This window comes from Electrophorus electricus, chromosome 2 (assembly GCF_013358815.1).
Source record: "Electrophorus electricus isolate fEleEle1 chromosome 2, fEleEle1.pri, whole genome shotgun sequence".
Lineage (NCBI taxonomy): Eukaryota > Metazoa > Chordata > Actinopteri > Gymnotiformes > Gymnotidae > Electrophorus > Electrophorus electricus.
The window spans coordinates 27747126-27772456 of record NC_049536.1 but is presented as its reverse complement, the minus strand read 5'-3'; the positions used below and the strand labels follow the sequence as shown (position 1 = coordinate 27772456).

Sequence of the window (25331 nt, the reverse complement as noted above, 5' to 3'; positions counted from 1 at the left end):
CCCCTGTTCTCATTCTAGTCTCCCCTCTCCTCCTGTTCTCCCCTGTTCTCATTCTAGTCTCCCCTCTCCTCCTGTTCTCCCCCTGTTCTCATTCGTCTCCTGTTCCACTCTCTCCTCTCAGTTCTCATCCTCTGTCTCCTCTTTTCTTTGTCTATCGATAGTTAATTGCTAAGATTAAATCACAGACATTTCTTGTCAAATACAAGGATAGGAATTCTGGCTCCTACCCTGGTAAATGTGCACGGCTGTTACTGTGTCTGCCCACGTTGCTTTGTTAAAGACAGAAAGCTCTGAGCGCTCTGTCCGTTTGATTTGAGATAGTGAACTTTATAAAATGGCTTAAACTAGACAAATGACATGCACACAGATATCACAGATGCAACCAAACTCATCTCTAATCTTCCAAAGAATGAGCATGGATTATGATGGGTGAGGAATTATCATGGGAGATTTTTTTTTCTTCATTCATAGGAGTGGCGTTATGAGAAAAGGTGTGTGTGTGTGTGTGTGTGTGTGTGTGTGTGTGTGTTAATGTCAGCTGTAGTGCCGTGCCCCTTCGCTGTGCAATGATCTTTTTGTGACTTTTGCAAATTCCTGCAAATGAATTTTCAGTCACAGGACGCTGACGCAGTAACAGTTGTGTGTGTGTGTCATATTGAAGTTCGAAGAGTGTGTTTCCTGACTTCATTGCACTGGCCTTCACAGCGATGTGTCTGTATCTTCAGTGCTGATTGGTGGAGGGAGCGGCTCGCCGTCACTTGTTAAAGAAAGCAGACCTCATCATGGGTTGGCCACAGTTGTTTGTGTGGATGCGAAGTGAAATTTTAATGTAAGAAATCTCAGCCACACCTGCGCTTGATGTTGGTGATGAAGCGGTAGGGGTCTCCATCCCTACATCTCTCCTCCTCTCCCTCGCTCTCTCTCCCTCTTACCCTCTCGCTCTCCCCCTCGCTCTCTCCTTCTCTCTCTCCTTCTCTCTCTCTCCCTCTCTATTTCTCTGTCTCCCTCTTTCTCTCTCCCGTTCACACATGCTTTCACTTCTAAACAAACATTCAATCTCTTTCTCATTCCCTCTATCTCACATACATGCGGCTGTGTACTGATTCTCTCTCTCTCTCTCTCTCTCTCTCTCTCTGTCTGTCACTGTTTTCTATCTGGTTTCCTGCCATGTTGCAGAGCTGTATTTGTAGATGGCAGTCTAACTGTCGATAAGCATTGTCATTGCTCTTGGTACTCTAGGGGAGTTTGCCAAATACATCTCTATGGCAACCAATAAAACTCAATGATCTTCACTGAATCATAAATGAGTCTGTAATAGTTATGTCCACCCAACAGCTGCATTATACACACACCAGCACTTACACTCACTGGCCTTTGACTTCAGTAGTTTTCTCTGCTCTTGTCTCTCTCTCTCTCTCTCTCTCTCTCTCTCTCGCTCTCTCGCTCTCTCGCTCTCTCCCTCACCCCCACTCCTGTGTCAACCCAAAGACTTATCCAAGAAAAGCGACACTACTCTCCCAGGGGGTCAGGCAGGCCATGCTTTGACCTATGCCCTGTGTTCTCAGGCTGGACTCAAACCGTAGCAGTGCCCTATGCTGACCTGGTGAACGTGCTTGATTAGGGTGTTTCTCTGGCCAGTATCCAACGGCTGATGAGCTGAAAGGCGCACCCGCTTTGGGAGAATGTACGGTCATGTGATCACGGAAAGGATCTGGAAATACTGGAGATTAAAGACAACTAAACTGGAAATGCTGCAATGCATGAAATTGTGTGTGTGTGGGTGTGTGTGGGGGGGGGGATAGATAGAGAGAGAGAGAGGGAGAGAGAGAGAGGGAGAGAGCCCTAGTAATAGGATGGAGTTTTAATCATAGAGTTATTTTATATGTTTTTGAATTTGCCCTTCCGAAGTTTCAAGCCTGCAGAAATTTCATTTGCATATGAATAAATTCCACAGCCACACGCCAACGGAGGCCAAGAATTAGAATTAGAAACCTGAGGATAGTTCATCATCCTTCTCCTCTGGAAGAAAACAGGACATTTCTAGGTGCTACAGACATCTGAGCACTTTCAAACACCCACATGGTTACAGTTACCCACAACGATTTTAATTTTAATTATGTTTCATTTTAATTTCTCTGGCACGAGATGCCCACTGTTGAATTTCACATTTATTTGTGTCCGTACTGATAAGTGAACACTACACTTGTAAATTCAACACTGAAGGTGTGATCTTCAGTACAGAATATCGTGCTGCGTAACAGGACAGGGTTATTTAATGAAAAGTGTTACATGGAGACAAGTACAAACTGACGTTTGGTGTATATGACATTGCTGCTTACTTTTTGAAATATCCCGAGTGTCCCGCATTTCTCCGCAGGCGAGTCCCTGTGTCCCCTGCATGTGCGGCCGCCCGTGTCCCGTTCTGCGTGGAACAGGTGCGACATGATGGGGGTCCGAGCACCGGGACATGCGAGAAAGGATGTGGCTGTGGCCAAAGACCCCAGGATTAGGTACGAACTCCCCACAGCACCACCTGCCTCTAGTGAAAAGGCGTGACACGCCAGTCAATGTGCACATTCTCGCCTAACCAAGGTCAATTTTTTTTATAGGCTACACGGTGATTCACACACCAGTCTTCTGGCTCTCTGGAGCCCAGTCACTTTCACACGCACCATATAATGTTTTGAGCACGATGGCAGTGACCAGGGAAATTCTGACTTTAAGTGTGATATATTTTCCTTTTTTTTATTGCTATGCACAGTGCCATGTTGGACAAAATCTCTCCGAGTCAGTGGTACTGAGGGATGCGTGCTTGAGCAGGGAGTGCGCACTGCCATTTAGCTCTGAAAACAACAGTATGTACCGTGCCGTGGCTTCGCCGCTGTGGAACTCGACGGGTAGTCATAGCAACATAGCTGACTGAAGCATGTCCTTTTCACAGTGGAAAGAAAAGATGTGTGACGTGGAAGATGCATGCGAGAGTTGAATGAGTGTATACTCGTGCAAGTGTTCAAAGTGCTTTTTTGAAGGGCCACAACTTTGACATCCAAGGACGCTGAGCAGAATATCACACGCGCCTGCTGTGTTGATCATATATTTTATTTAAGTAATAAGTCTGATAGTTATTTTAAATTCATGCACATGCTTAAATTTATACACATGTTGATAATCTGGAATTCTAAATAAATCTAATAAATCCATGAAAAGATGCCAAGAACAGAGATCTGACCTTTGACTTAGGAAACAGTTTGGAAGGTCTGGGTCCTTATTGCAGTGCTGTGATAAATGTCCAGAACTGCAGTAAAAAATAAAATCAGTGGAAGAATAACAGCATGGTGGTAACTGGCAGTAGTGTCAGAACCTGTTTCATCCTTCTGTGTGTGTGTGTGTGTGTGTGTGTGTGAGTGAAATAGTGCCCTACTCTTTGTGTTCTTACACAGATCCCTGTGCATGACTCACTCAGATTGCTAATGTGAATGCTTAGAAATCGGGATAATTGGACTATGCCACATTCAAGGACCATTGAAAAAGATCTATCATCCAATTATATTCCGATATCAACTGTTTTTATAGAGGCGGGGGTGGACGTACTGGGAGACCTGCTGGAGCTAATTGTCCATTAGTGAAACATCTGAAATAATTTGTGGGTAATGACAGGTCGTTACAGGTTTTACCTGCAAAGAGGTATTAGCTTTCACGCAAGACTTATTTCCTGACTTTAAAAAGCAAAAGACAGGAAGAAATGGAATTGGGGAGTGAAAAAGATAGATGGATATACAGAGAGATAGAGAGAGAGAAAGCCCTTCACTCTGTTCTTCTCCTGTCCAGGACTTGCCTACCGTGTTACAAGCAGAATTACATCATCAGATTGATGATTAAAGCTGAGTTCGCTGAGTGTTGTTTGTGTAGATGCTCCCAGGTGCTGTGAGTGCTAGAAGACCTCAGCTCCCACCTCAGCCTGCTAACACGGGCCAAACTGGGCAGATGGGACCGCCCTGTCCCACCCAACCTTCACCAAGGCTTTGGACTTTATTAATAACTACATGACGTGAAATAAAAGCAGCAGTCCGTTGCCACGGCAACACGTCAGATGAAGTGTTTAATCACATGAGAGGCATACAGGCGGGATACATGAACAAAGTGGCTTTGTGAAGGCAAACTCCACCCTCAGACCGTTACACAGCCTTCTCCACCTCAGACCGTCATTCTGCCTTCTCCACCCTCAGACCGTTATTCTGCCTTCTCCACCCTCAGACCGTTACACTGCCTTCTCCACCCTCAGACTGTTACACTGCCTTCTCCACCTCAGACTGTTACTCTGCCTTCTCCACCCTTAGACTGTTACTCTGCCGTCTCCACCCTCAGACTGTTACTCTGCCTTCTCATGGTGCATTCATGCAGATTTGCTAATTTTGGGATTTTGCATAATCTTATGATTTCTTCTGAGTGTCATGTGGGAGGATGATAAATGCAGTGGATGTGGTTTGGAGCTGAAACGTATAATTGGACGTTTAGGAGTGAGATCGATAGGACTGATGGGAATGATGGATCCATTTTTCCTTCCATGTCTGTCGACACAGCATGGGTTCTGCACTGAGGAATGTTCGCTGTGCATTAGTGTTCTGTGTGTGCCCTGCCATTTATCCGTACTGATTTAGCTTTGACGTTTCTGTGTGTGACAGTCCTCCTTCACACAGTTGTCCGCAAATGCCCCCCCCACACATACATGAGATTCCTAGCATTTGTTTTTCACTTACTCCCGGCTCTACTGATGTATCCATGGTGACAGTCTCTGGCCTCTGCGTTAGCAGGTCCAGGTAAAGACGCATCACCAGTCTTGTTTTGCGAGCCTTGGCCGGTAACACTAGATGTGTTTGTCTGGGGCTTAGATCCTAAACTAAGTGTAAAACAAGAGAAAAGCTTGTGTGAGGTGTCTGTTAGCACTGACGCTCAGTCCATACCGAGTGAGGGACGGAACAGTGTGGGGTCTCCGCGTCTGGCAACAGATCCATAGCGTCCCTTTTCCCAGTCAGTCTCCAGTTACACAGAGGTCAGCTAGTTTGTCACAGTAGCAGCCAAACGGTTGCAGCAAATATTCAGTTTATTATATGTGATTAGAAAAAACAGGACTGATCTGGAGATTACAGAAACTAACCACTGATAAAAGGAGGCTAACACAATCTGTGCAAAAGATTTCCACCCTACAGACTTCAGAAACTCTAAAGACTTACTGTACACCTCCAATCTTTTGCAGATGGGTGTAAAACATTTATCATGAATTAGTAAGTTACATCTGTCTCCAGACCTGAATAGTTTCTGTCAGTAAATGTGATAACCCAACCACACTACGGGATGTGAAGAACCCTTGCGGGTATCGGAAGCAGCACAAAATTATTAAAATGAAAAAAAGTGTTTCAGATATTAATATTCAGAAAAGCAACAGTCAAAGTGAAATGCACTCCATATGGGAAATCATTTCTCCTGCTTTAGCACTCCCACAACAGCACAATCAGGGTTGTGTATGATGTGAGCAACATCCATCAGAGGCATTCGGTGCGTCCTCGTCCAGAGGGTTTAAAGCATGGTGCTGTGGGGTGGATTTCCGGGAGCACTGGGGGTAAATACTGTCAGAATGTTTGGTGCTTAAAACTCAATTGAATTAAGGGGGAGGGTTATAGAGGGCCCACCCCCATGGAGCTGCGACAAAGACCCGTGTCTCTACAGCCCAGGGAAGCTCTGACGTCAATGCCAGGGGTCCATCAGCGCGCTGGGGGAAGGTGCGGGGATGGGGGATGGGGGTGCAGTAGTAAACCACCAAATTGTGTTCATTACTTACCTCTGACTGGATGGACGGATGCTGTTCACTGCAGAGCTGGAAGGTTCAGCCAAGGCTTAAGAGCTTATGGTTTAATGCCCCTTCTGTTAGTGAGCATGGATGCCCAGGCGACACACAGGGGCATCACGCGTGCGGTGGAGCCCGGGCCAGGTGTGGCCCAATGTTGACATACGTGTGGTTCTGTAACGGGACCTGCTCCATTATGCCAGCGGTGAGCAGAGCCCCTGAGACAGCACAGAGCCCAAACAGCCCTGCAGACACCTGAGGATCAGCTCCGAGTTTGTGAAGAAAGAGAGTAGGAAGCATATCTACACTTATTGTGTGTGTGTGTGTGTGTGTGTCTGTGTGTGTGTGTGTGCGTGCATGTGTGTGAGCATGTGAGTGTGTGTGTGCCTGCATGCATGTTTGTGTGTGTGAGTGTGTGTGCGTGTATATGTGTATGCGTGCGTGTGTGTGTGTGTGTGAAATCTGCCCTAATGCCTCAGTCAGCCCTGATTCACAGCTTTAACAAATGACAAAAGCAGACAGCTAGATTAGACAAAGGTAGAGGTAAAAGGGCAAAGGTCACACATCGCTCAGGTGATTATCACCATAGCGATAAGCACATCACATTTGGGGCTTTTGTTCATTTGGGGAAAGTTACTTCTGCACATCAGGGCAACAATAAAAAAAAAATCTAATAGCACTGGCAGGAGTTTCGGGCTTCCAGACGAGGCTGCTAGTCCTCTGTCAACCGCCATGCTGTTCTCAGTCCTGAACGCTCCTACCACAGCAACCACAGCAGGAACCGAGCTGAAGACTGCCTTATCCGCCACTTAAAATGGATTTGACTGTTGACGCGAGACAAGCTCACCTTTAGAATGTAAACACACGCGAGCGCTCAAGCTCCTCGGGCTCCTAACCCTGCCTGCATCATCACACGACCCTCCTGGGCGTTCGGCTCCCCAGCTAATGCCCGTTATCTGCAGGCACATTCACTGTGTGAAGGGTTTCAAGATCGCACTGTGTTGCATTTGCATTTACAGACCGTAAATGCAATGCACCGTGTTCCAGTGTGTGAGTAAGTTCAGTTTTATTTGTAGGGGAATTTGCCTTGGTGCTACTATTGCACATCCCAGAAGTGTTTACAGTTGATAGTCCTGTTCGTAGGAGAACTGCCTCAGATAGAACAACTGATAGAGTTGATGTTTGCTCTCTCTCTCTCGCTCCCCGCCTCTCTCCCTCCCTGGCTGTCTCTTCATTCTTTTACAGCAATAATCAGCCCCTGCAAAGCCATTTGTGTAACCAGGCAATTCGTGTGTTTCCGTGGCAACGTCTCTCATCAATCACCGTTTTAGAACAGAAAGTGAATATGAATGTTTGGCTTGCGCTGCGGCTCGTGCGATAATGGCGCCTTGGCTTTATGCTTTTCTCTGTTTATTAAAATCTCAAGCGGGCTAATTTATGCCTTCATTAAGCTCTATCTCCGCAAAACAAACGCTAACGCAACGTTCCACAAAGGCAACAGAAACGGAGATCCTGCCATTGTTTTTCTCCTTGTCTTCAGTGTTTCAACAATGCATCCATCATCTCCGAGGATCATCAAGCCCATGAGTGTACACGCCGGCTATAAAACCTCCGCATGACTGGAGTGCGTTATTCGCATTTCCTGAACTACTGAACTTCTGAACCCTCTGCAGAAGGGTCTGATGTGTCGCGATGACATTAAACACCAGATTTTGTTTTCTTAGAGACAAAAGGAAGTTAGCTTTCCAGCAACCTGCTAATCTTCCCATTTCCAGATGCAGCCGTTCAACGTAGGAAATGCCCTGTTTGGTTCCTATGGCAATCGTGAAATAATTAAGCTGTTTTACATCACAGCGTGTAATCCAATAAACTTGCGTCCTCGAGGAAGAGATCGTTAGGATGCAGCCTGCTCGAGTCGCACACGCGGGCCTGCCACAGACCCGGGTGCCGAGTGTTCGCGTGCAGCGGTGCGCAACAAAGCACGTCAAACACTGTCACTTTTACATCACGCGCAGCGCACGTGAACGTGGAGAAAACAACTAACAGGTCTGCGTGTTAAAAGAGCAGGAAAGACAGGGTACATGCAGGGTAACAGGTATGAGGGGTTCTTTTTCTTTCCTGCAATCCCCCCTCCCCACAAGCGCGCGCACACACACACACACACACACACACACACACACACACCCTCCCGCCCATCCTCCTTCACAAACAATCATGAAATTTTCATGCTTTTGCTCTGTGAGGCAGCTAGGCTGGAATGGGGGTTGCAGGGGAGATTGACGCATAAGGAGTGAGCAGTCTCTGAGTGGGGGGGGGGGGGGTCTCGAGGGACGGTCTCCAGGAGCGACTCATCCCACCGTGTGTCTCACTCCCTCACACACACAACAACGCACATTGTGATCCTGGCTGCCATAAGTGCGTTAGCAGCTGTTTATGGCTTAGAGAGCGTGTATCTGCTGGACAGGAAAAAAGCAGAGCGGCAGGTGCATCTAGCTCTCCCTGATGATGATGATGATGACGATGATGATGATGATGATGATATCAGCGAGGATGTGAAGAAATGAGCACCCCATATCCCTTTCTCTCTCTCTCTCTTTCTCGCTCTCTCTCTCTCTCTCTCTCACACACACACACACACACACACACACACACACACACACTCTCTCTCTATCTCTCTCTCTCTGAGGTCTGCGTTGTGAGTTGAACCAGAGTGGCTATGTGTTGTGTGATAGGGGGAGTAGCTACTGAGGCAGAGCCCATCTGCTCAGCACAGGAAGCTCCTCCAGCATCGCGAGGCTCTGTGGAGGTGCGGGGGCAGCGTGCTCGTGTGCTCATCAGGAGCACCGAAGTCCGTTAGCTACAGGAGAGCAGATCTGCCTGCGTCACGGCAAGAGCAATAGAACGCTGAGAGAGAGCGAGAGAGAGAGAGAGACAGGAAAAGTGAGAAGGAAGGAGGAAAAAAAAGCTGGGAAGAGCTCAAACACTGAGAGTGAGAAAGATCAGAAAGCCCGCAGCTCCAGAGTAAGAGAGAGAGAGACAGATTGAGGAACCCAGCGGAACAGCGAGGGTGACTGAGGGCGAGAGTCCGCGTGAAGAAGACTTGTGTGTGGCTGCCCGTGTGTGTGTGTGTGTGTGTGAATGTGTAAGTGCTTGTAAGTGAGTGTTCTCATATCGCATGCGGGAGAGAGGTGCGTGTGTTCTCAGTGTGGTGCCTCGTTTCGTTCTTTCTCTCTTACGCGTGCACACACACACCCGCCCCCCACCTCCCCACACACACACACACACACACACACTATCTCCCTCATGCTCTGTGGAGCCGGAGGACAGTGCAGACTCTGGGAGTCGCACGCGAGTCTGGGCTGCCGACACACTGTGAAGAGCTCCGAGACGCACATGCTCGACCCGCTACCTGCCCACTCTGTGACGGCGTAGGACGACATACACACTTGCGCGCAAACGCGCGCACACACGCACTCAGGCATGGATTCATTGGCAAGTGACACAGACGGACTGGAAAACAACTCCATGAAGTACGGGAGGACTGAGCAGACCGAGCGAATGTGGCTCCGGCTGAGGGGAATGTAAGTGACCACGCACGGGCACCGCACGCACGGGCACCTCTCGCACGGGCATTACACGCACGGGCACCGCACGCATGGACACCTCACGCCCAGCTACAACCCGGAGGCACCCCAGACGCAGTTAGTGGGTTCTGTTCTCGGGCGGTGGGGAGGCTGTGTTTGTGAGCGATGCTCATTGTGTTGCACTGCAGAATCTACGCTGCATCCGTGTTGTGTTCCGTAGATGTTAAGTGATTTCTTGGACTGATGCACCTGTGGCAGGAGCGCTGTTCTCTTCTGTTGTGTAAGCACTGCATTCCATTCATGACTTCATGCGAGCTAGCTCCTCTGGTGTTTCTGATTGGCTGCCATAATTATCCTCCTGGTCTCTTTAGCTTAGAGTTATTTCCTATGACCTCGTCTGTAAATGCTTTCCGTTTAATCACTTGCGGTTGTGTACTGAGTCAGGTGAGGAGATGATGAGAAACCGGGTCAGGAAAACCTGCAGGTAATACCTTAATAATCCAAAATATATCCCACATATTGGCACTTTTCTACAAACAGTGTAACATAGCCAAGTCCTCGAAGTTGGAGTAAAACAGCTTCATAAAATATTTTCTTGGCTCTGGATGAACATAGAGACAGTCCACTTGTATCTTAGTTCTGTTTGCACCAGTAACAGTTCTCATGCACAGATCTTCTTGGCAGTGTCACCAGACCCTGTCGTACCAAGGGATCTTTGTTAGCTTCCAAATTTCCAGCCTAGTTTTTGGCCCTCAGTTATATCTTCACTGAGTCCGAGCCAAAGAATCAGAAGATGGGGGGGGGGGGGCAACCCAACATTCTGCTACAAACACCAACATTCTCCAACAAACACCATCGTTATCCTACAAATACCAACATTCTCCAACAAACACAATTGTATCCTACAAACGCCAACATTCTCATTCAAACACCAACATTCTCTTATAAGCAGCAACACTATCCTTCAAATGCCAACATTCTACTAAACACACACCAACATTCTCCTAGAAACACCAACATTCTCCTTCAAACACCCACATTCTCACAAACACCAACATTCTCTTATAAGCAGCAACACTATCCTCCAAACACCATCATTCTCTTATAAACACCAACTTTCCCCTACAAACACCAACACTCTCCAACAAACACCATCATTATCTCACAAACACCAACATTCTACTACACACACACTAACATTGTCCTAGAAACACCAACATTCTCCTAAAAATACAAACATTCTTCTAGACACACATACACTAACATTGTCACAAACACCAACATTCTCTTACAAACACCAACATTCTCCTTCAAACATCAGTATTATTTAGTAAACCTCTAGCTCTTATAATGTTAGGAATTATTGTTATTATTATTGTAGTTACTTTATAATAATACTATTTACTATTATTTAGGCCTGTAAAATATTACATGCATTTCTTAGGTCCAAAACAGAGGACATGTTTGGGAACGTGGATGTGGAGTCATTCCAACTTAGACTAATTCAGGCTCAGGAAAAACAAGGAGCCTAGTTCTAAAGTTAGATTTCCAGAAAAACTGAATCTGCAAATGGTAATACACCTTTGACACCCTCTATATAAAACACCCTAATGTACTACCATATGTGAAAACTATGTAACTGTTATGTGTTAGCTGTTAGCAAAAATATTGTAGGTTAAGTCTCTAGAGGTTAGCAAACACTGGATTAATAGAGACCACTCAGTTTACTGGATTAATAGAGACCACTCAGTTTACTGGATTAATAGAGATCACTCAATTTACTGGATTAATAGAGACCACTCAGTTTACTGGATTAATAGAGATCACTCAGTTTACTGGATTAATAGAGACCACTCAGTTTACTGGATTAATAGAGTGTGCTCAGTTTACTGGATTAGTAGAGACCACTCAGTTTACTGGATTAATACAAACTGCTCAGTTTACTGGATTAATACAAACTGCTCAATTTACTGGATTAATAGAGACCACTCAGTTTACTGGATTAATAGTGTGTGCTCGGTTTACTGGATTAATAGAGAGCACTCAGTTTACTGGATTAATAAAAACTGCATGGTTTACTGGATTAATAGAGTGTGCTCTGTTTACTGGATTAGTAGAGACTGCTCAGTTTATTGGATTAATAGAGACCACTCAGTTTACTGGATTAATAGTGTGTGCTCGGTTTACTGGATTAGTAGAGACCATTCAGTTTACTAGATTAATAAGAACTGCTCGGTTTACTGGATTACCAGAGTGTGCTTGGTTTACTGGATTAATAGAGACCACTCAGTTTACTGGATTAATACAAACTGCTCAGTTTACTGGATTAATAGAGACCACTCAGTTTACTGGATTAATAGTGTGTGCTCGGTTTACTGGATTAATAGAGACCACTCAGTTTACTGGATTAATAAAAACTGCATGGTTTACTGGATTAATAGAGTGTGCTCTGTTTACTGGATTAGTAGAGACTGCTCAGTTTACTGGATTAATAGAGACCACTCAGTTTACTGGATTAATAGTGTGTGCTCGGTTTACTGGATTAGTAGAGACCATTCAGTTTACTAGATTAATAAGAACTGCTCGGTTTACTGGATTACCAGAGTGTGCTTGGTTTACTGGATTAATAGAGACCACTCAGTTTACTGGGTTAATAAAAACTGCATGGTTTACTGTATTAATAGAGAGTGCTTGGTTTACTGGATTAATAGTCCTACATTTTTTAACTCTTTGCTTGCTTTCATTTAGCTGTTCTGATTAGAAACCTGCTGACATGAAACATCATACAGTTGCCTTCTTCCATTCCACATATTAGCCACACGGTCTCCTCTTCCCATGGACTAAAACAGAATCATTAGCAGCGTAAAACCAGTTAGCCATCAAACAGCTAATTAAGTGAACCGGTCTCTAGGGCAGTCAGGTGAGCGTGCGGTGAGCTGGGCTGCTAATCCTGGTCAATTCCGGGGTATCCTGGGGTATCCTGATGAATCCTGGACCCACGTGATCTAGACTTCATAGTTGCAGTATGAGAGTACCGGCTTAAGGCTCTAAACTGTTTTGTAATGTATTCATAGTGAAATGCCTTCTTGGGGAAAACAGCCATTAGACTCCTCAGGTACTCAGACCTGTCCACTGCCCACAGGCTTCCGATGGTTTGATCAATCCAGCTGTCTGTAGCAGCCCTGCAGAGCTGGTTTGATCTATTCATTCACTAAGATGTATTTATTTATTATGTGATAGTACACTGTCAGGTGGGCAGCACAGACTGTGCTGTTGTTTGTACTGATGCTTTTACTGTAAAGTTTTCCAATGTAAAAAAGAAAATAAATGCTGTATAAGTGTAACATATATCATTAATGCTTCATAGCTTAGGAATGACACTAAATCAAGATATTATGGTTGTTTTTAGTAAAAAAAAAAAAAAAAACTATTTGATGAGCATCTTCACAAGAAAAGGTTTGAAAAAATGTTTATCAATGCGGAGTAGTGTTTGTGTATTTGTGTGTTAAAACAGCTCAGTAAAGAACGTTGAGTGAAAATGAGAGTCCCTGATTTGCACAAACACACTAGAGTTTCAGTGAATTTCACATTCAGCAAGATGGAGTATGGACAACTCTACTAGCACACACACACACACACACAAAGTAATCACATACAACACACACATAAAACACACACACATATCTCACACATATGCACATGCACCCGCACACACACACAGACACACACACACACACACAAAAACACCTGGCGTCATTGATAATGTCTTTGCCTCGGGTGTTTCTGTCTTCGTGTTCACGTGCACTTCTGACACCATGCTCCTCTGCTCTGTTTTGCAGGCAGAAGTATAAGAACACCTGTCAGAGGTAAGCCCACCGACGTCCTGCCCCTCTGCGGTTTATGCCACACTGGTCTCGCTGGTCTCACACACCAACTATGAAATTGTCCAGTCAATATTTCAGCCGTCGTGGTGTGGAATAACACCAAACCTGATTGATCCTTTGCTAACGCGCCCGAGCTCCACACTGAGCTCGTCCGACGGGGCCGCACCTCTGAGCAGGGCTGTGGTGTTCTCACTGTAGAGGTGTGTGTGTAGATGAAGACGCTACTCCTGCAGAGGGGAGACGGTGAAGTGGGCGATTAGTCAGTGAACAGGTCGTAAAGAGTTCTCTGAGGTAATGAGGAGTGTGACTGTCCCTCCTATCGTCTGGAAAGGCTAGGAGGGTTAGCAGTGAGTAATAAAGCTTCTCCTCTCCCTCCTCTTCACACACACACACACACACACACACACACACACACACACAAACACAGTCTGAGGCTTGCCGACTCTCACATGGAGAGAAGTCCCCGGGTGCTTGCTGAGGTCCACACACAAACACGCATGCACACACGTATGTGTATACATCACCTGCGCTGCCATTAAACGCTCCGTTACTCCCAGTGTATTGTACAGTGTTTCTAACTAACCACACACCAAAAGTGCTGATGTTCACTGATAACATCACAGGCAGCACCACCAAGCATCATATCCAATAACATGGAGTTGATACTAGCATTATTATACACCATCATATCAGACTTAGCATTTTACTGACTAATATTAATAAATTCAGCTTCATTTGTTTTTACTTTAAAACAAAGCTATAAGGTCAATATATTTGAATTGTTTCACTAAGACATGTTTTTATGTGCTTCCATGGTCTATTGTGAGGAAGACATTTAGAAAAGTCTTTAGAAGACGTGTGTGTGTGTGTGTGTGTGTGTGTGTGTGAATGTGTAAGTGCTTGTAAGTGAGTGTTCTCATATCGCATGCGGGAGAGAGGTGTGTGTGTTCTCAGTGTGGTGCCTCGTTTCGTTCTTTCTCTCTTACGCGTGCACACACACACCCGCCCCCCCACCTCCCCATCCACACACACACACACGGTTTAGTGCGACTGCTGAAGCAGGTCGTGACCTCACTTCCCCCACGGATCTGATAGGTGGCCACATGAGTAGAGGGCAGGGCTACTGTGTTTGCTCTCAGTTCACCTGAAACCACACATCCAGTGACAAAACTATACAACTCTTTTCCAGTTTAGAAATCCTTTCTTTTTCTTTCTTTCTTAACCAAGAACAGACATAAAGGGAATTCTTCTTTGTTCATCGGGAAGGGCAAGTGATGAATTTATTTTCAGGTGGTAAACTCTTACCTACTGTATAACCTTAGCACCATTTCCAACCTTGTCCCCACGTTTTAGTGTGAACGCGAGGCAGGGTCTCTCCCTGGGTCCCACACCGCTGCTGTGGCATCCGCTCTGACTGTATCCGTGGGAGAAACAGGGCCAGTATCGCCCCAGTTCAGATGGCTCTCTCCAGGGTGCTGTACAAAACGTGGCCTCTGCTTACATCTGCAGTGTAGCCACTAGAGGCCCCCATCCAACTGTTTCACCCAAATTATGTCTGTGCACCTTACACCCATCCAACTGCTCCTTCTGCTCCATGAGCTTCATGGAACACTGTCTACTCTGTTAAATTGATTTATTTTTCTTTCAAAAGTAAAATTTTTCTAAATGAAAATGTAGTCACTCGGCCAGCCCAGCGAGCCCTGTCACCTCCTTGCTACCCTCCACCACTGCACCAACCCTGCCAGCTCCGTTTGTCCAAGGGTGCTTAGTCTCCTGCTCAAGACACGAGTAGCGTCCGGTAGTTTTACTAACTACCAAACTACAACCAGCTCTGTTGTTCTGGGGGAAGAGTTTGTTGCATTACTCTGCCTTTTGAGGAGGTGGGGGTGTTGTAACTCTGTTGTAAGTCTGACATCCATGGTAAAATTTCAGCTAATCAGATTCACTCGGTTCCCTGAGCGTGATTACACCAAATCCAGACGTCACTGCATAACTAAGAAGGCTGGAATCAGAACGGCTGAGAGGTTGAGTCAAGTTAGGCTGTCCTTTCGCAGAGCCCAACACAGGCAACACGACGCAGGCTACACGACGCAGGCTACACGACGCAGGCTACACGACGCAGGCAACGTGACACAGCAGTGCATGCGTTCCTGTCTCAGGTCAGCAAGCGAGCAGCTTGTGTTACCTACAGTGTTATAAACAGCCTGACAGCTCATAAACAGACACCAGAGGTCAAAAGAGGCTTTATTGCTCGAGCATAATTTTTCCACTTCCAGTAGCCCGTCCGGAATTGTGCGTCGGCCCGATGGCGTTTTTAGGGTGCAGCGGTTGCGTAAGTGTCTCCCCAGAAAAGTCATCGGCTGTGCAGTCACCCGTCTGCCGAGTTGGTTCTCCAGAACAGAAAAGCATTTCGCAACGTTACCGTCCAGCCTACCACACACACCCAGGTTAGCACTTAGCTTAATGTCTGGTGAAGGGAAAAAAAATGTTGCAGTTTTCTGTCCTCTTCTCGATGAAGGCGGAATGGAACAAGGGATTTGTTTTCCTCTCTCCATCTCTATCCGTCTCATATGTCTCTGGCTCTCTGGGTTGGTACAGGGGCATTATCCCCGATCCCCATTAGCCTACGTCCCTGGATACCTCCACCTCTCCACCCACTCACTTTACTGTGTACCTACGCTGTCTCCTGGCAACCGTGAGTCCCCTCCACTCTCAGTTTTTCTGCTTGTTTCAGGCTGTCCAGTAATTGGGAGTTATTAAAGGGGACATTCATTCAGATTTGTTAACACGGTTATCGCAGTAGCAGTTCACTCTTACACTCTTACCGACATTAACGTTTTCGCCTGGACTGACATGTTTCACAAACAGGCGATCGGATCTGAGAAGTCAAAGTGGCTCGGAAGGTGAGGCGAATCTGCACTGCGGTTTGTTTTCGAACCCTTGCGCTGTTTTGGGTCTTGTGAGCAGGGATGCTATGTGGTGGGGTAGGGGGTGGGGGGTTCCAAATGAACAGACGCTTTGCTTCACTGGATCAGATATCCGCGAGAGATTCCATTCTGGGTGAGAGCACACAGATTCCCAAGCATCTTGTAACATGCGCTGCTAATAAGGAGGTTGTTGGGGTCGTGGCATTGCATCGAGGCAGATCACAGCCTCTAGAATCTGCTAGTGGACCTTCAGTGTTATGCAAATGAGGTCAGCTTGTCCCTGCTAGATTACATCTATTAATAAGCACATATGCATGTAAAAAATGTAGAAAGATTTCTCAGAGAATGTTTAGCTTGTGGACAATTTGCCCCTTAAGATGATCGAAAAAAGTTTAGAATGCCTGCCGGGGTTCTTCTGTCCAGCAGTGCCAAGCTTCACAATATAAATCTTTGCCTGCCATTTAACAGGCCGTTCACTCTGAAGCAAAAAAGACCTCTCTGTCCGCCCACGTCGGGTCATCAAACGTGAGGCGGCGTTAACCGCGTGTTCTCTGCCTGCGTGTGGCCGAGCAAACGCCTCTGTCGGCCGCGTCGTCTGCCAGGCTTTGATTATAGCTGAGCTGGACTGTAGCACTCTGCAGAGAGGGACACACACACACAGATGAAGATTGGCCAGAAAATGGAAGTGTCACTGTGCAATTACCGTTCTCCCTCAAAGAGTTTCAGGCACGGTAATGATTCGTGCCTGAACCCACGTCTGCCTCCACACATGTACACGTCTTTGTGTTTACAACAGTAAAAAAAAAAAAAAAACATTTCCTAAACATCCCATCCAGAAATTGGCCATTCTTCAATCGGTCTCTGAGTAAACATAAAGCTCACACACACACACACACACACACACATTTAAGCATTAATAAACAAATGTTTAAGAAAATAAGTATTTTAAAACGTCTTATCAGTGTCAACCTTGACCTCTTATCCGGCCGCTGTGTGAAGTTATAAAGGGAACAAAACAACCATCTATTTTTGTGCCTGACATCAACACTATCCACAGCAACCGTGTCCTACGTGACGGTTGCTATAGCAGCGTGCATCAGGGTACAACTCTCTGAGAGGGTTAGGGATGTATGGATCAAACATCTCCGAATCCCAGCGCTCCCGCCTTTCCCAGCGTGCATGTTGGACAGCTGATCCGACTTCGGGGCCTTCTCTGGTGACACTAAATGATTCCAGGTTTGAAGAAAAGTGTTTGGCTGCAGGTCAGGAAGCTTCTGTTTACGTTTAGAGGTCCTGATCATAGCCTAAAGGAGAGCTTTTGAGCCTTCCGCAGACTAAAGTGTGTTTCCATAGACGACATAACCACTCTCGGTCCCCCGAACCCCTACCCACGTCCCCCTGATCCTCCTGCATGATAAGTGCACGTGGCCCAACGCAACCATGAGAGTTGGGAGCTCATCAAAGTCTCTCTTTCTCCATGTCCTTTTTTCCATGACATCATTCTGAAATTGCAGCGCTAAATGAAGCGTTTTCCGCCAGTCCTGTCAAGGCCCAGAGGGAGGAACTCAAAGTCACCAGCCCAACCTGCGCCAGGGGGGCTGGACGTCCGTGACCCAGCCAAAGCTGCATGGGTTTAGCGTTAAGGTAATCATTTGGGCTTGGAAGGTAGCAATTTGGTTCCTTGGAGCAATTCAGGCTTCCAGTTTCCGCCTTAAACTTGAACCGTGTCCTCGCCTTGTCATAACCTTTGTTTCGAAAGTGGACTCACGACAGAGACAGAGGCTTTCCTTTATAGGAGACACCGATCAGGTTGTTTTCCTCTTGACAAGACGATCACCCGTAACCGTCTCCGAACCAAGGACAAAACAGATCTGAGCAGCTGCGAAGCTGCAGAACTCTGTCTGTGTATGAGGCTTTTTCAGAAAATATGATTGTATCCTTCTGCTTTTAACACTTTTTAGAGCCGCCCAGTCTAACCACCCTTCAAGTGTCAAGTCCAGGGGCTTTTTTTTTTAAGCGGAAGGTTAGTGCCCATGTTGAGTTTAGCCACCCAGGTGTTTTGGGTGCTTAGTAGCTAATTAGCAGTGCATTAGCATTAATGTGCTAATTAAGCATACGTTGCAGAGTCTTGTGATGCTCTGCAGTGTTGCGACACTATGTCCCCGCTCTGACTTAACCCACCATTCTTCATCAACCACCAGAAAAAAAACCTTGTTATGATTATGATGAAAGTTTTCGCCAGACAGAAAGGAGATGGGAACAGTGGATGCAGTGTGAGTGCTAAAAAATTAGGCCTGCACTTTTAGTAAGACAATGTTTAAGATTTTTGCGGACATGATTAATTGTCACTGCGAAATACAAGCCAGGACAAAACCAGGAAGGTGACAACTATTTGGAAGAGGCCGAGAAAGGGTCCTGGAGGTGAAAGAAGATTATTCCCAAACAGCTGCAAAATCTGACCATCAGCGAGCTGCAGACTTTTATTTTGACAAATGCACTTTGTATCTGATGCCAGTGATACGCAGCCAAACCCCTTTAAAGTGACTGAACCTTATATACACTTACTGTAACCAACCTGCTCTTTGTCCCAAAGCTACGGGTTTTGTAAGCTTGGAAAGATCGGTTCGGATGACAGGGCAGAGAGATAAGACCAGCGTGGGTGACGAACTGTTCCAGGGTCTGATGTTTGACATGCTCACACAGCCGAGGCTTAATCCTGAAATAAGTGAATCAGAAAAGTACTGGAGTCCAACGTCTTAACTTTCCGCTGATAAATGGCATAAATGTGTGCTTGACAGCAGCAATTATTGGGGTTTTTCCTTCTTCTTTATATCAAATTTTAATCTCAGATTTAGGAAGGAAATCACTGATATCAATAGCTGATATTACTCAGAGTGGCTCATATACAGGGTATGTGTTCAATAACTGATATTGATCAGAGCAGCTCATACACTGGGAATGTTATTGATACCTGATATTGATAAGTGCTAGTGGAAATAGTATTGGCCAAGACGGTGTCTCCTTCCTCAAGTAGCCTGAGGTCTGCAGGACGGCTTTATTGCTGGTTGCTCCTGGCAACACTTTTGATAGAAACGTAGTTGCACCAGCTGGGCTTACAGCCACCAGGTCTTTGATGGTCCTGTGAGCCTCTGGCAGAAGGTCTTCAGTGTGGTTAGATCCTGCTTTGGTTCATGGACCTTATTCGCTTCTGGAAGCCACTGGGGTGGATTGTAAAGGATGTAGAATAAAGCTCGGTGTCTTTGTTTAAAGAAAGCACAAGCTGCTCCTGGATAAGTATAGAACTGAGTGGGCAGATGTTGGTCTGGGACTTCAGAAGCGCAGTTTCATCAGGACCACGAGGACCACTGGACTTTCAAGGTCAGTGATACCACTGGACTGTCAGGGTCAGTGATACAACTGGACTTTCAGGGTCAGTGATACCACTGGACTGTCAGGGTCAGTGATACCAATGGACTCTCAGGGTTAGTGATACCACTGGACTGTCAGGGTCAGTGATACAAGAGTGTCCGTTATGACTCTCCTTGACAAAGACTCCAGACACATCTGTAGCCAAGTCTAAATAAATGCTTTTTAATTTAATGGAGTGCCAGAGAGATTTTAATATTTGTACGTCTGTATGACTGCTTCCCTTCTAATGGCACTCTCTAGATTTGTTTGTTTGTTTGTTGTTTGTTTGTCCTCTTGGGGTTTCATCTTTTTCTCAAATGAACTCAGATATTCTTTTTGACCTCTTGTATGGCCAGTAGATCCTGCATGGTGATATTTGTTGTTATGGATATGGATTTTGGAGAGAAAAAGGTCTGCTAAGCTCTGCCCTGATATTAATCTCGTCTGATGATTTGGTGCCTGTTCTCTGCAGTGAAGGTCTTCCACCAGCAGGGGTGCTGTGGGGCAACACTTTTGAAACACTGTCCAAACTAGATGTATCTTTGATAGGTTCACTTACAAAACATTAACTAATTAATTAATTGATTAATTAATTAATTAATTAAGGCTGCAGTGTAGATCATGGATATAATACTCTAATAGAATAATACTGATTTGATTCAGGCCTCTACAAAACCCATGCAGACAAGAGCATACAGTATAATGAAATGAAACCTAACCTATGCAGTTATTACCAAGCAGTTACAAAAAATGTAACTTTTTTTCTAGGCTCACTAAGACTTAGGTACAGATATGCAAAACAATTATGTGAAACATGCATGATTTAAAAGGAATTTGTTTAAATTTGTTTAAATTCCATTTAAATTCCGTACTACTGAAATGTGCTTAAAGGGCAGGTCATGCACATATGACGTATAAATGTCTTGGGCATCCTAGCACCTGTAGCTCTACCTGTAACTCCACACCAATAGTGCCACCTATAACTCTACCTGTAGTTCCACCTATAATTCCACCTATAACTCAACAAATAGCACCACCTATAACTCTACCTGTAGCTCCACTTATAGCTTTTCTGTGGTGCGTGACGGGCTCTATAGTGCACTAGCTTTTTCAGCAAATTTAGTACAGAATCTCTGTTTTCTAGATTGTGTTGTTTTTTTTGGAGTGTGAACTTACTACTCATTCAGTCAGACTTAAAAAATGATGGAAGTAAATTTCAGACACAGCCAGAGGTTTGCTTGCTCATAAAGGTTTCTCAGAGTTTACAGTCTGTAAACATTTGAATTGCTTGAGTCCTAGCGTGTTATGTCAGAACATGCTACAATTTGTTCATTTTTGAGTGACACAGAACTAGAAGTTCTGTGGCAATTTGCTTCACAGCATAAAACAAAACAACAACAACAACAAGCATTTCATCAGCGTACGGTTGAACTGACTTAATGGCCTAATTATGAAGGGTGCGCAGGCAAACATAGCCAGCTGGAGTTCACATCTACATCCAGAAACACAATGTAAAGAACAATCAATTAATGCCATTTGGGTATTTCAGTGAACTTTAATTACAGGTACATGCCTAGTTCTCAGTGTCACACAAACATGGGCATGTCCAGAAACCTTCCGATTTAGCTCTCCTCTCTGACCTGGAAATGCATTTCTGTGGGGCCATCTTGCCACAGTAACCATCACAATAGCAGAGGAGACAGAAGAAGTGTCCTAAACCCAGAAGACAAGTGGCTGTGGATGTGTGCTTGGGAAGCCAGCAGGCCCAGAGACAACGGACAGTTAGCGCATGACAGCCCTGCATGTCTCTTATGTCCTCGTAGGCCCAGTAGCTTCTAAGAACAGTATTATGAATTATTTAGACCCCCCCTGGAAAAAGTCCCCCCAAAAAACACATTTAGTCCTTTTAGTATAGTTATTAAATGATTTGGGTTTATCTAGGAAAAAAATTAAATTAAACACATTGTACAAAATCAAAGATGGCCTTTCACTGATGCATGTTTACCACAACAACACACAGCAGGAATATACAAGCTTCTACAATGAGATACGTGCTGGTTTAGAGTTACTTCCTGCTGGTTTAGAAATACTTCCTGCTGGTTTAGAACTACTTCCTGCTTGTTTAGAGCTACTTCCAGCTGATTTAGAACTAGAACAGAGGACACTGTTTCAAGGCTGAAATAAAACACTTCATCATTGACCCCTCCACATTCACCCAGGCATGTGCCCGTGTGTGTGTTTGTGTGTGTGCGTGTCTGCAGCAGGACGAAAGAACACACTGTTATTGCAATTGTTTATATAACAGTTTGTTTCGTATGATTCTTGTCCTGCTTGGTACCAATCATGATGCGCACTGCCTTATCACCTTGCGTGCGCACACCAGATCAGATCCATTCTTATTCCACGTTGAATCCGGAAGGACGGTGCGTATGGAGCGTGGGGTGTCCATGTGTAGGCACACTGGTATCGCCTGACGTGCTGCATCCAACTGGGAACTGAACTGACTACATCTACCTCAATTTGAATGTGTTGCCAAAATATTTTGGCATGGTGGAAAAAGCTTTGCTTATTCCCTGTTTGGGTTCCTCTCAACAAATCAAGGCATCATGGCCATTTAATGCTTATTGACATGACATTTATACGTTGTTTGTCATAAACTGCACCTCCTGTTCAACTTGTACAGTGTTTTGGTTCCCTCTAGACTTTGATCTCATGCTAAACACATTTTGAGCATTTTGAGCTGCAAGCACAGTTTGAAACTGGAGGTATAAAAAAAACAGTGACATTTACACATTTCCTAAAAGATGTCTTTAATGGTTCGGAACCTTTTGCGGTACAGCCCTCTTTCGTCTTTTCCTCGTGTTTGAAGTTTTCCTCTTGGCACAAGCCATAATTCTTTATTTTATTTAGTCATACGTTTATTTCTTTTCAAGTTGTGTGGAGTCTTCCCCGTCTGTCTCAGAGTACTCATAATCCTGGGGTGTTGCGGCATTTTGATGAATCCTTCTGGATTACTCATCCACCAGGGATTAAGAAAGCTTGTCCCTGCTTCAGACACAGAGCCAAACCTTCTGTCGGTAAAAACGCCCCTGTCCAAAGAAAGAAGAAAGAACTCGCATAGCTTTGTCCAAACATCACCCACACAGAATCAGAGCCAGAGTGGGAAATATTTACTGTCCTGCTAACACGTGGCCAGTCTTTTCTGTTTTAACGTGCGCACGGAGCAAAAGTTCACTCCGAGACCGCGAGAGGCTACTCAGACAGGCTGGCCTGAGTGTGAGAGGGAATTTTATTTTGGGGTGTGTCTGTGGGAAGGACATGGCCAGATAAGTCGTGTGCGAAGTTCCCTGAAGCAAGGGGGAAGAGCTGCACACAACCCCCTCTGGAAACTGGTCTCGCCTGAGCTCTGTGGCCGTGGGAGCGCACGAGCACGCGCACGTGTGTGTGTGCGCGCGCACGCATGTGTGTGTGTGTGTGTGTGTGTGTGTGTGTGTGTGTGAGCGAGAGCAAGGCCCCCTGCTCAGGCTCGCCCCGCGTCGAGGAACGTTGACGGCGATATGGCCTCCCTGGCCTTTTCCAGAGAGAGGCAGGGCCAGACTGAGCTCGCAGGGTAGTGAGGGAGACAGCTGTGAGCAGCCCCAGTGAGCGCACAGCTCTGCACCAGCCCTGCCCGCACGCACGCCCGTGCACACGCACGCCCTCCTCAATGGACCGGTATGTGACCATAAAGAGACAGCTTCTTCACAGACCCATTTTCAGGTAAGACGAGACGAAAGACAATACTTCTGCTCTTCTGCCTGCCTCTGCTGGGACATTACAGGTGAACAAGTGTGAGCGTGTGTGTGTGTGTTTCACTTGCTCTCTGAGTAGAAAATTGGATTTTGTGTCCCAAATCGGGATCCGTTCTCTCTCTCTCTGTGTGTGTGTGCGTGCGTGCATATGTGGTGGGGGTGTGTGTGTCTATGGACGTCTGACAGGGAACAAAAACTTTCCATAAACTTGTCTTGTGCTGTTTTTTATTTTTATTTATTTTTTCCTTCAGGTATAAAAAACCTTTTTCAAAAATATCCCCAATGTAAAGTGTAACTTTGATTCCCGGAACACTGTAATGTTCAGCGCTGTTTCACCATGGCCGTCAACCTGAGTGCGGTAGGGGTGGGTTCGCTGGGTGAGCCCATGCACTGTGGTTTTAGAGTCATTACAGTCATGCTGGGGTTGGCTGCAGTGCCTGATTATTTCGAGTGTGTTGTTAATGGACTTTCTTGCATGTCAAAAGTGCTCCAGGGAGCCAGAGAGCTGGTACATCACTCTGCGTTTAGCTCGAGTCAGCGAGTGAGTGTTTAACTCGAGTCAGCGACTCAGCATTTAGCTCGAGTCAGCGTTTAACTTGAGTCAGTCTTTAGCGCGAGTCAGCGTTTAGCTTGAGTCAGTCTTTAGCACGAGTCAGCGTTTCTCTCAAGTCAGTGTTTAGCTCGAGTCAGCGTTTATCTCGAGTCAGCGCGTCAGCATTTGCCTGCCTTGGTCAAACAGCGTATCAGTCTGCTCCAGCTGCTCTGGTCTGTCCTGTGTACTGTACTGGAGGAAAAGCTTTGCTTTTTTTTCCATGGGAGAGAATTCAAGGGCAACTCTATCTGGGTGATAGTACAAGTGTGTGAGAGTATGCTGGTAAGCACCCCAGATCACAGTTCTTTCTTTACAGAGTTGCCCCAGATCAGTGCAGGGATTTCGTGCTGCTGCTCCAGGTCAGTGGTAGGTCAGTGGTGGGGGTTCATGCTGCTGCCCCAGGTCAGTTCTAGGGGTTTGTGCTGATGCCTTGGGTCAGTTTTGGGGGTTCATGCTGCTGGCCTGTGTGCCTTGCGCTCACAGCTCACAACATGTTGCCTCTCCGGAGGCTCTGACACTGGACTCGGTTTCTGGAGAGTCTTGTATGGGAACAACTGGTCATTGAAGCTTTCGGGCCAAGCTCCGAGCAGGAAATGAGGCTTTCTCTTCAGCGTTTGTTTATAACCAGAGAAATCCTGGCCTACACTTAAAACCCCACGGATGGGGTGAAATGACATCTGCTTTGTGTCACGCGGCCTCTGTCTGACAAATGCCCTGATGTTTACTATGAGACCCAGGGTGCTGGAGACATCCACGCAGCGAGACATGAGTCAGCTCGCCTATGCTGATCTCATCGCAGCTCAGAGAGATGGAGGGAGCCAAGTCAGAGATGTTCAAATGGACTTGGCCATCTCAGACACCCTGCACTCAATCAACAACGTAGATGAAACCAAACAGATCAGGTTATGGCCGTTTCTCCGAAAACCAGCAGAACAGCGGTATCATGGGAAAACAGCGGTGGAGCGCACATTTCTCAGACTGGAGATCTTAATCACGCCAGCTAAAGAAACATAAAAACACTCAGAAAGCTTCTATTGAATTAAACGTCCAGAGTTTGTTATGATATTTTTAATTCAGAGAGCAGAATGAATCCACGCTGATAGTCTTCAGTTCCGAGAGCTGGTATCTTTTCCCTCTGTGGTACCAAACGCTGTTGCGAATCTGAGTGCCGATTATCACAGTCCGTTTCAGTTTGGAGTTTGTCCAGTTTAATTTCTACTCCAACCCAGATTAACAGAGAGCTTCGGAACTAGAAGGGAGAGCCGTGAAGCGCATGGAGGTGATGAGAGTCAGACCAGCTCGG

At 45.9% G+C, this 25331-nt stretch overlaps 1 protein-coding gene across 3 annotated transcripts in view; it reads left to right on the top strand.

The window, feature by feature from the left end:
- The first annotated feature begins 2389 nt into the window (after positions 1-2389).
- The window catches only part of pde1a (phosphodiesterase 1A, calmodulin-dependent), a 50915-nt gene continuing 27973 nt past the window's right edge, over positions 2390-25331 (top strand). Inside the window, exons 1-2 of one of the 3 annotated variants that reach the window (XM_035519904.1) lie at positions 2390-2510; positions 13266-13292. In XM_035519904.1, the coding sequence (XP_035375797.1) occupies positions 2443-2510; positions 13266-13292 (95 nt within the window). In that variant the 5' untranslated portion in view covers positions 2390-2442. Of the gene's footprint in view, positions 2511-8622; positions 9424-13265; positions 13293-23054; positions 23405-25331 lie in introns of those variants that run through there. The other 2 variants (XM_035519902.1, XM_035519907.1) reach the window with 2 other exon arrangements.